This window comes from Gavia stellata, chromosome 4 (genome assembly GCF_030936135.1).
Source record: "Gavia stellata isolate bGavSte3 chromosome 4, bGavSte3.hap2, whole genome shotgun sequence".
NCBI classification, from domain to species: Eukaryota; Metazoa; Chordata; class Aves; order Gaviiformes; family Gaviidae; genus Gavia; species Gavia stellata.
The window spans coordinates 85,287,346-85,299,420 of record NC_082597.1 but is presented as its reverse complement, the minus strand read 5'-3'; the positions used below and the strand labels follow the sequence as shown (position 1 = coordinate 85,299,420).

Here is a 12,075-nt window from a genome sequence, read left to right as displayed (position 1 = left end):
GAGATGGTGGAGTTCAAGATCCAGAGGGCAGAGAGGAGGGTGAAAAGGAAGCTCATAACCCTGGACTTCAGGAGAGCAGACTTTGGCCTCTTCAAATATCTGCTTGGAAGAGTCCCTTGGGATAAGGCCCTAAAGGGAAGAGGGGCCCAAGAAAGCTGGTTAATATTCAAGGATCATCTCCTCCAAGCTCAGGAAAGCTCCATCCCAATGAGTAAGAAGCCAGGCAACAATGCCAGGAGACCTGCATGGATGAACAAGGAGCTCCTGGCCAAACTCAAACACAAAAAGAAGGCACACGCAGGGTGGAAGCAAGGATGGGTAACCTGGGAGGAATACAGAAACGTTGTCTGGGCATGGAATGATGAAGTTAGAAAAGCTAAAGACCAAACAGAATTGCATCTGTACAGGGATTAAAAAAAAAAAAAGAAGGGCTTCTATAAGTGCACAGGAGACTAAAGGAAGACTAGGGAAAATGTGTCTCTCAACAAGATGACAGACTTGGTTACACAGGACATGGAAAAGGCGGAAGTACTGAATGCCTTCTTTTCCTCAGTCTTTACTAGCAAGACTGGCCTTCAGGAATCCCAGGTCCCAGAGATCAGAGAGAAAGGTTGGAGCAAGGAAGATGTACACTTGGTGGAAGAGGATCAGTCAGGCCAGGGCATACTTAAGTAAACTGGACATATGTAAATCCGTGGGCACTGATGGGATGCACCCAGGAGTGCTGAGGGACTGGCAGATGTCACTGTGAGGCCACTCTTGGTAATCTTAGATCGATCATAGTGACTGGGAGAAGTGCCAGAAGACTGGAGGAAAGCAAACGTCACCCCGATCTTCAAAAAGGGCAAGAAAGAAACCCAGGGAACTACAGGTTAGTCAGCCTAACCTTGATCCCTGGGAAGGTGATGAAGCATTTAATCCTGGAAACCATTTCCAGACACATTAAGGATGAAAAAATCATCAGGAGTAGTCAGCATAGATTCACCAAGGGGAAGTCATGCTTGACCAACTTGATAAACTTCTATGATGAAATGACTGGCCTGGTAGATGAGGGGAGAGTGGTGGATATTGTCTACCTGGACTTCAGTAAGGCCTCCAACCAGATCCTTACAGAGAAGCTGTTGATGTACAGGCAGGATGAGCATTCAGTGAGGTGGACTGAAAAGTGGCTTAATGGCTGGGCCCAGAGGGTGGTGATCAGTGGTACAGTCCAGTTGGAGGCCAGTGACTAGCATGTACCCCAGGGATCAATACTGGGTCCAGCCTGGTTTAAAATCTTCATTAATGACCTGGATGATGGGGCAGAGTGCAGCCTCAGCCAGTTTGCAGCCAACACCAAACTGGGAGAAGTGGCTGATACACCAGAGGGTTGTGCAGCCATCCAGAGGGACCTCAACAGTCCAGAGAAATGGGCTTCAACAAGGGGAAGTGCAAAGTCCTGCACCTGGGGAGGAACAACCCCGTGCACCAATATATACCGGGGGCTACCCAACTGGAAAGCAGCTTGGTGGAAAAGGACCTGGGTATCCTGGTGGGCACCAAGTTGAACAGGACCCAGCAATGTGCCCTTGCTGCAAAGAAGGCTAACGGTATCCTGGGCTGCATCAGACAGAGTATTGGCAGCAGGTTGAGGAAAGTGATCCTTCCCCCTTATTCAGCACAGGGGAGGCCACACCTGGAGTATTGTGTCCAATTGTGGGCTCCTCAGCACAAGAGAAACATGGACATACTGGAGAGAGTCCAACAAAGGGACAGAAAGATGATTAAGTGCCTGGAGCATCTCTTGTGCCGAAAGGCTGAGAGGGCTGGGACTGTTTAGCCTAGAGAAGAGAAAGCTCAGGGACATAACCAATGTATATAAATACATGAAAGCAGAGTGTAAAAAGGTCAGAGCCAGGCTCTTTTCTGTGGTGCCTAGTGACAGGACAAGAGGCAATGGGCACAAACTGAAACACAGGGGGTTCCATCTGAATATCAGGAAGCACTTTTCTACTGTGGGATAACCAAACACTGGCACAGGTTGCTCAGGGAGGTTGTAGAGTCTCCCTCCTTGGAGATATTCAAAAGCCATCTGGACATAGCCCTGTGCAACTGGCTTGAGGTGGCCCTGCTTGAGCAGTGGGATTGGACCAGATCACCTCCAGAGGTCCCTTCCAACATCAACCATTCTGTGATTCAGATATTCCTGGCTATTGACACCACATCACAGTCATGAGAGACTTTTATGAGTGTCATGAGACTTTCAATTTTTCACTGGCCAACAACACATTATGTTACCTTGCATTTGCTCTAGTAAGTGTTGAGAACACTATAGAAGAATTGATTATAAGAAATAACCATGGATTGACAAATGAGTTGAGTCAGTTTAAATTAAACATGAGGCTAAACAAGAATAGATATTACTCACATCAACTGGTCTGAAGGGTTCAAGAAAATTAACAAACAGGTGAAGCCTCAAACTGTCTTAGAATTGGAGATAAAAAGGATATATATATATATATATGTTTATATATATAGACAGACAAGAGAGCCAAAAATACTGACATGTAAAGAATACTAAAACAAACAGCTACAGGCTTTTTAGATACCTCCATAAAAAGAAAGGAAGAAAGAAGTACAGTAGTTGTCCAGTGAGGATGCAGAAGTGAAATTGCCACATGAATAATAAATGCACTTGTGCTCAGTTGGGGAAGACCAGATACATTCCATCAAATTCTAAATATGCTAGATTTTTTATTTGAACATCTGCAAGCCAGAATTTTTAAGGAATCTAGGCAAAAGGGGTATTGTGATTTTCTGCAGAGGATCTTTGGTTGTATTCTAAATTCTAGTACGGAAGTTATCATAGACCCAAGGAAACAGAAATAGTGGTGTGGTTTTATGGTTTTAACAACTCTATCTTGCATTTTTTTCTCATAGCACCCAGCAGAGCATGTTAACAAAGATAACAGAATATGTTGCAAAGAGAGGTTACAGTAAATTTCAGATTTGCCACCATTTAAAAATATGAACAGGATTCTGCCATACTAATTCATGCAGTACAAGTTTTATCCAGACACTACTCTGCTTTCTCCATTCTCTAGTTTTCTAAAGCAGCCTTTATCTAGTACAGCTTCTGCTTCTACTAGGAATGCCAGCATCATCACCTGGCCAAATGTATGACTACCTAGCCTGGATCCCTAGAAAATACCTGTCAGTCCTGTGTAGCAGGTTAAAAGGCAGCATGCTTTACACTGTCTATCCTTACATTTTATGTCAATCCTATATATAGGTGCTGTTGAAGGCAGCGCCTCGTCTGTGGCAGTCCGTGTAGCCTGCTGTGTCCATGTCCTTTGCGTGTCTGTGTGTGCGCATGTGTGGGTGTGTCTGGGATACATGTTTAACTTCACTACCAGTTGAACCTGCAAACAGAAAAGCAGCTGCCACATCCATCTGGGTCTCTAGACTGGGCTCCAGCAGCTGGGCAGGAGGAATCCCCAGGCTCTGGAGCTGCTGGAGACGGCAGTCACTTACAACCTCCCTCAACAGAAAATGTTGGTTTTGCAGGGACTACTATGAAAATAATCTTCATTTAACTAAGAAATATGTCTAATTTACTTATGCAAAGTAAAGGAGTAATACATTACTGAGGGGAGACCTTATTGCTCTCTACAAGTACCTGAAAGGGGGTTGTGATGAGGTAGGTGTTGGTCTCTTCTCCCAAGTGACAAGCGATAGGACAAGAGGAAATGGCCTCAAGTTGTGCCAGAGGAGGTTTAGGCTGGATATTAGGAAAAATTTCTTTACTGAGAGAGTGGTGAAGCACTGGAAGAGGCTGCCCAGGGAGGTGGTAGAGTCACCCTCCCTGGAGGTGTTCAAGGAACATGTGGACGTGGCACTGTGGGACATTGTTTAGTGGGCATGGTGGTGTTGGGGTGATGGTTGGACTTGATGATCTTACAGGTCTTTTCCAACCTAAGTGATTCTGTGATGCTGTGATTATTTCATTTTTAAATAATGGCAATTTGCAGATTAAAGCATACTCTTTATTAAGACACTTGACCTAGCTCTAAAATGGCAGAGGTGGGACATGAGAGAATGAAAATTTCAAATGATTGATGTTTTGCAAACAAAAATGAAGGTCCTATTTGCTGGGCCTATACATAGTATTTAAATGGAGATTTAATGTTACAATTCACACAGAAGAGATTCAGTTTTCTAGAGAAAATGCTTAAACATGATGCTTATAGTCAGCAGAGTACAAATTTAAGTACAGAATTGATTCTGCGTAAACAACTAAAGACAGTCTCACTAACTAACACTGTCATCTTATCTGGAACCTCATAACTGTGGAGAAAACCACCCTTTCACAAACACAGAGAACATGACATTAAGAGTGCTGTTGCAAAGGAGGCAGTTACAAAGAACTTATCAGCTCCCATCATGTAGCAATAAGAATTGCCTCATCCTGCTTTGTCTTGAAATAAACAAACATCACTGAAGAATTAATTTGTTTTAGAAAGCATTCCCACAGCTGTAAGGACAGTGGTATTAACACATTTTCAACACTGTCCTACATTAATCTTAGAGACAATTATCTCTCAGGTCTTATGACCTGATATGAAATAAAACCCAAAATTTTTTTCCCCCAAGGGAAATTTTCCAAAATTTGTTCATAGATCTACTCCACGGCTTAAAACAGGTATAATTCAGATGGTTACATCGTATGTCTCGTATTGTGTTATGGCTTGCCATCTTACACAGGAGAGAAAGACCCTGGAGCCCTTTGCCAATTTATAGACGTAATATGACCATTTCTTCACCAGTTACATATATCTGCTATATCTAGAGAATAGTCTGGCTCCCTGTGTGCACCGTTAAGTGTACTGTTAAGATAAAATGCTTCCTTATTGATGTGGAGAGTATAGAATATGAATAAAGCTCTATACAGGAGACATGCTTTCCAAACTCACTGAATCCTGCGGTGAACTCCTTTGGGGTAAGTGAGCCATTGCCATCAGCATCCAATGTAACAAAAACTTTTTCAAGCTCTTCCAGGCTAAGAGGTAACTCAGGATGCAGTCTCTGGAATGACAAAACATGCAGCAACTTTACCCAGTACCACAGGATGAGAGGAAGACTAGATTCTACAGAACATCTGTAATACAGAAGGATACGTCATTTTGCTTCCCAGAGTGAAAATTGAAAGACATCACAAACAACATCAGCTGAGGGAGATTTGCTTTAATGACTTCATTATTTGCCTTTATGAATCCTTTACGACAAAGCAGCGAGAACAATCTGTTTGTGACACAAATTCCAATCACGCAGGGAAGAAGTAGAATTTGAGGTGGAGTCTCAACATCCTGGTGAAATGGCTTGATTATCTTGGTGAAATGCCTTGATTATCATGCAGCTGGACAAACGTGCCAGCAGAACTGTACGCCTAGTTCCTTCCACGTCATGAGGTCAAGCAAAAGGCTCTCTAAACAAGAACATTATAGAGGGTATACTGCCCTAATTAAAGTGGATTCAAAATGTTTAAATAAATAAATAAACAAAACAAAGCTAAGAAAGCTGCATGGTCCAAGGAGCAAACCTGCTTCTCCCGTAACAAGTTAAATGTAGCTCATGACTGTCTACTTCTGAAATGCAGCACGCTCACACCAGAAAAGACAGAACTTCATGAAACCAGCTCCACAAAATCACTTATTTTTTCCTGAGAATCCAAAGACAGGAATAAAAGAAAAAAAAGTTCTTTAAATCTGGCCCTCGTGGTTTTATTGTAATTCTTTTAACAGTATAGACAGATTCCCAGAAATAGGAGGAAACTGGAGTGGCAAACAACTACAACAGCAAGGACTTACACTGGGAGACAGCACTAGGAAGAGTAAAAGCTTTCCTCAGCTTGGGAAGTGTACAAGTATATACTGGTAAAGTCCTCTGCTTTATTAGTTACTATCTTAATCCCTTCCCTGAATTCCTATTGCACATACAACAGATTGAAATTGCAAGCTAATAGGTTGATAAAGTTCATCAGAACAAAAGTGCTAATCAGCTCCACTGTGGGGAAGGCATTTAAGGCCAAAGAAAGTCTCTCCTGCAATCCAAGAACAATAGAAACCACCATTCAATATACCAGGCCGTACAGCCAAGGTAAGAATTGCCTGAGTGCATTAACCAGGACTTCCCTGGCTGCAATGAAGGCTTTAGGGTATACATTATAAACCTGTAGGAGTTGAAGGGAAGAGCAGTAAAAGGAATTCCAAGGTCATCTTGAGAAGTGAAAGCAACAGAGCTTCTAAAGCACAGAACTACCTAGAATAGTCCCAAAGGGATTTCTGGGCAGGATTAATTGTGCACTGCTGCCTGCTTCTAAAAAACTAAGAAAACTTGACGTACATTCAGTCTAGGTATGGTACTTCATCAGCGATACACCTGACATGACCAGTTTCTCACCTAAACACACCCATCTTCCCAAAGCTTTAGATTTTAATCTCTTAGGTCTAAAGGGAAACTTTTTAAAATCAGCTTCTCCTGTAAAATTCTCACAGCCTACATGGCCCTGATGAGGGAGGAGACAAATACTCTTTTTACTCTTAGAAAAACAGAAACTGTACTCCTGCTGCCAGATCTTTGGGACCTGCTGAAGGAGCGCTTCTCCAGAGCTGGCTTTCCTCTTCTGACCATGTCCCAAATACAGACCGGCCTGCTATTGCAGGTACAACTGCTTGTGGGTCTTGCTGCAAACCTGACTGGTAAATATATGCTTCTCAATTACAGCTGGAGTGCCCTATCACAGGGTTCAAATTCTGAACCGAGTTATACTAATTTTGCAGTAGAAAACACAATTACTTACATTTTCTTGAAAAAAACATAGAAATAGGAGATTTTGAAGAATGTACCAACATTTTGCTCCATTAAATTCCCTGAGGATAATTTACTGACTTTGACGAACTGGGGCCACACTTACCATTGTTACTAAGATTAAGTCAATTTTTTCCCAACCTCTTGGTTTTATTCTTTAAAAAGAAAATTTAGGGGTTTTTTTTGTTGTTAGGAAAACAAAATATTATTGTTGGTCTCATAGGTGTGTTTTTGTTTATTCGCTCATTTTGGGCTTACTGTAAAAATACATAGTTCCTTTCAACATGAGGCTCTTAATAATAAAAAAAAGAAGAAATAATACATATCCAAAGATATCACTGGAGCTTAAATAGAAATTATCTGCATTGCCACCCAATGTGCTCTGTGCTTTCATGACATCTACGCTTACTTACCCAAAAATACCAAGCTTTTACTCTGCTAAATAAAAAGAGAGGTCAAATAGCTAAGAGTAAGATCTGAACCCAATTCTGCTATATGCATTAAAATAAAATATTGTGCAACACTAATTCTCGTTATTCATGATAACCTCAAGGCCCAAAGTGCGAAGCTGTAGTTTCAAGTCTCAGGTAGAATTTGCTTTCTTGCAATTTCAAAAAACCTCTTGTGTGTTTGAAAGTTGGGCACATTTGATATTTTGAAATGGAATGAAAAATTCCAAACAACTAGTATTAACATAATCTCAAAATAAGCAGCACGATATAATCAGGGAGGAGTAAATCTTTAATATAATTACTAGGTTATAGACACATCAGAAAACTTTGTTTGCAAGATCTATTCCACTGAAGCTAATTGGATTTTAGATACTCAGCACTTTTTAAACACTCAGCACTCTCTGTTGAAAATCATGCCTCAACTCACATGACTAAAGATTAAAAAAGAAAGCTTAATGTTAGCATCTTGTATTTGATGCAAAGCTTCATTAATGTTAAGTTGCACTGAACTAACAAACAAAAGCGATCAACACTTTGTACCTTTTAAGGAAAAAACTGGTTTAATTTATTGATTTATGTCTTTGCTATAGGGAGTGAACATCATGAAAAGTGCAATCAAAATCAACTATAGGGAGTGAACATCATGAAAAGTGCAATCAAAATCAACTTCAAAGTCACGTTTGCAATACAGGGATTCTAGTTAACTAGTCATTCTAATCAAGCATAATGAATAACTGTAACAGTGTATGTCTAATGTACAGCTGTTCAGTATAAAACATCATTATTTTGTATATCAATAAAATAATGGGTAACAAATGCATTAGAAAACATTGTAGATTGCTGTCACTGGTGTCCAAATAAATCTCCTTTAATCCACTACTGAATTACAGAGAAGATGGGACAATGAGAAAGCTATCGCTGGCTTCAAAGAATCTGGATTTCTGAATTGCTGGAATTAATGTAAGAGACTTTTGTTTAGAATTTTTATTCACTGTCACTAAATTACTGTAAAGTCAAACGGAGGAGATGGGTCTCACCCCAGATTTTTGTCAATGGAACTGCATTGATTTCAGCTGAATTACTCTTGATTTACTAAAGGGTTGAGTGGAATAAGGATAATCCAGTATCTTCAAGAGGTCTAGATTTGTAATATTCTCTTTAATTGGATCAGCAGGAAATAAAAGGAAATATAAAGAAACATCTTCTCAAGCGTTCTGAGCACCCTTATTTCTGTATTTAAATGAACCAGACACTTACATACATACTGAAGTCATCAGATATGGTAAACAAATACTCATGGTGAAATAGAAGACATACTTCATCTGTTCTTTGCAACCCTTTGCAACCCTTTTTCTACTGCATCTTTTGCAACATCTGTTTTAGAACCTGAAGTATAAATTTATCAGCACTCTAAGCATAAAACTTAGAAGTAAACAGAAACAAATGTTTTTACGTTCCTTGCAAAAACAGATATTAAAACTTTTTATATACACATACACATATATACATATATGGGTCTTCTACTAGGTGAAAGTATATGCCATTCAGTTTTGGGAAAGACAATAAAATTATAATCCATTAAATTCTCTATGGATCTGGATTTACCAATATTACTACTAACAACATATTTGTTTGCATTCAGTTACTTCAATGAGATAACGTATATTGGTAAAGCCTACAGCACAGCAAGCATCTGCACTCCTACATTTTTTCAACTTTGCAGAATTAGCACAGGTCATCACAAAACTCAGCAACAACTGCACAGAAAGCTCTTGAAAGCTAGTAATCTGAGCAATTTACTATGAGGTTTTTGCATTTCCAACATGGGTAGTTAAAAGTGTTTCACTTGCATTTTCCTATATGCAGGCACATATTTGTTTCTGAGGATATGGAAGACTTCATAATTTTATGTTAGACGCTTCCGTTGGTTTGCACTGAATTTATTTGCTATCACTCCCCAATTTGATTTCATCCATAAGTACTGAAGTAGAAATGGATTAACACAATGAAATTATGCTTTGCATGTCAAGCATGAGTACATTCTTGTTTTCTGTCACATACTGGTTCAAATCATCTTATCATTTGCGTAATATGCACCCGATCCCATTTTCAAAAGATTTTGTTATATAGTTGCTTTTTTCCATCCACATTTTTCAGCAAATCTGATTTTGGCCCCTCAAACAATTTAAGAACAATTTGGTAAGATTATTGTGAACACTGAATAATGCTAAAATACTGTTCCTCTATACCTCCTACATATATATGTGATCCAGCTGAGAGTTCACCATTTTCTGGCAGGTGAAACCAAAGTGAAAGACTTTATTTACACAACTTTGCTGAAAAAACAGAAGGATAAAATTGGCGGACTGAATACATTCGTGATGCTGTGGCAAATTGCAAAGTGATGAATTTACTGGAGTTTCAACTTTCTCAATGAGACTGGAATTAAATTCCTGGGGCATGTTTTTTAAATTTCACTTACTTTGATTTTCCACTTTTTTTGTTACTTTGTCTGTGGAAACAAATGCAAGCATTATGTAAGACTTCAAAGAGATTATTTTAAATCCTACATATGTCTTTAAAGTTATCAGGAAGGTGTTACAATTTTTAACTCTAAATTAATCAGTCTCAGTTTATTAAGGGCATTAAGAGGTTCTCTCATTGAGCATTTCACATAGTCAGTTTTGTTTTACCTGCATGTCTTGACAAGTGACGAAGCCTTTGCCTTCCAGATCACAAATCTGAAAGAACTCATGTGCTTTTCCCAACACAGTTGGTCCTGGGTCTTGTTCTCCAGTCCTGCTCCTCTCTGCATCTCCTGGTAGCACAGGACTGGCACAGTCTCCTTGTATTCTGTCCATTGTCAGAATCTCAGCACAGGGATATCTTGGGATGCTGCTAGCCCATTTACTCACAAATTCTGATCTGAAACCTGTGCATGGAAGGTAAGGAAAAGAGCAAATCAGACCCTCTTAATGATGCTTTCCACTATCTCTTAGCAATCATCTCTTTAATTAGGCACTAAAGCTTAGAAGTAGAAAAAGCTTTTTGAAAATGCCTGCCCTTGATGGGCTGCGCTAAAGACACTGCAAATGGGACAGTGAACGAGGAGGGGGGAGCTTGAGGGAAGAAGACAAAACTAGCTCTGGAAAGGAATCTCAAAGCAAAATCAGCCAGTTCAACAAGAAATATAGACAATCAATTAACGTGAACAAGAAAACACAAGAAATATGGGTAAATACAAAAATAATGCAAAGTCACAAGTATTCAGCTGGTATCTTTTTGACTCTGATCATTTTGCCACTACATATCATAATTTGCATCCAGTGCTTTGGAATACAGTTCATATGATAGCTATAGAATGGAAGGTGACTGATGGGACCTGATGGACCATGGTGTTTAAATCAATTAAGTAAAATTAAGAGAAAGATAAGAGATTATGGAATTCTGAAACATTTAATTAGAGTCATCCTTATTACTTAGGACTTTGACTTTCACCTGTGAAGAATGAATTGCTAGTGAACTTGGTGGGAAGACTTTGTAAGTTAATCACATCTTAAAGAGCCTCTGTGAAAATTTGTATTATACTCCCTGCATGCAAATATTTGTATATATTCATGTTTGGCTATAATTTTACCTTAAATTCATTCTAGGAGGTCAGAGGTAAAAAGTTTTCCCTCTCCAAACTTGTACAATTGTACAACACACAGTATCAATACAAAAGGAGCAGGCTTTCCCAAAAGCCTGTGGGCTCAAAGGCACTATTGACTACTCATGGGTTGTCATGCCTCACCTGATGTTTGTAAGATACCCTGTATGACCTTAACTCATTATCATGTGGGTAAACTAAGTAGAGAAACAGTCTGTTTCACTGAGGTACTGCATATTTGTGACAGGCTAAGAACATGGGTACAGTTACCAGGGCTCAGAAGACATGCAACAACTTGACTTCATATCTGCATCTTGCATTTGTATTTCTGTTTTTCTAAATAGGTCTACCTAAAGTAGCCACAAAGTTGTCAGATAATTTTTAACATAGAGAAATATTTTGAGAGGCATTTGACTATTACAAAGGAACATAGCCTGATTCCAATCCAGTGTGACTGGCACAATCTGGAACAACTCAAGTGAGAATTATTTGAATCTGAAATGTTGTCTTCAGAGTACAGGCTTGGCATTGCATGGATGTGAAGGTAGAATCTGAGGGAACAAGAACTTTAGCTTGTCAACTCAGCTTCTTAAGGAGAAACGGCTCTGATTGCACAGAGTTACTCAGCCAGAGCCTGCTTTATTCTGTGCTTAAGTTCAAACCTGGCAGTGCTTTATACCTCTTAAAACACAGCATCTTCCAAGAACTTCTTAGATGTACAGTTTGTCACACTTGCAGCTTGCAGTGGCTTTCCATGACAAAGTGATTTCTCAATAGCTATGGGCCAGGCTGTTGGACTTCCCATGTTGCAAGTATAAAAGCACTGTAAACAGGCCACTGCCTTCAAACCAAACCAGGACTTTGATGAGCAGATCACCCACGCCCTCTGAAACCATGGGGCAAAAATCCGCAAACATAAGCAAATTTTCCTCTCTCTCCCTCGCTCTCTGTCGCAACTCTGATCATCCCAGGACTGTTGTTCAAATACTCTCCAAAGCTGAAATAATTTTGGCTTAATGACCAAAGAACTTAGCTGTCAAAATCCTTCCTAAAGCAGAGTTGCAAGCAGCAGAAGAAAAAACATTCTGAGAGAAGGCAAAGGTTGGCTACACCCAATACCATCCCGTT

At 39.7% G+C, this 12,075-nt stretch overlaps 1 protein-coding gene across 1 annotated transcript in view; it reads right to left on the bottom strand.

Annotated features, from left to right (window-relative positions):
- CRACR2A (calcium release activated channel regulator 2A) overlaps positions 1-10,159 on the bottom strand; it is a 53,537-nt gene extending 43,378 nt beyond the window's left edge. The window contains exons 1-2 of the mRNA XM_059816735.1: positions 9,992-10,159; positions 4,953-5,064 (exon numbers count right to left, since the gene is read on the bottom strand). Of these exons, the coding sequence (XP_059672718.1) occupies positions 4,953-5,064; positions 9,992-10,159 (280 nt within the window). The remainder of the gene's footprint in view (positions 1-4,952; positions 5,065-9,991) is intronic.
- Positions 10,160-12,075: the final 1,916 nt, after the last annotated feature.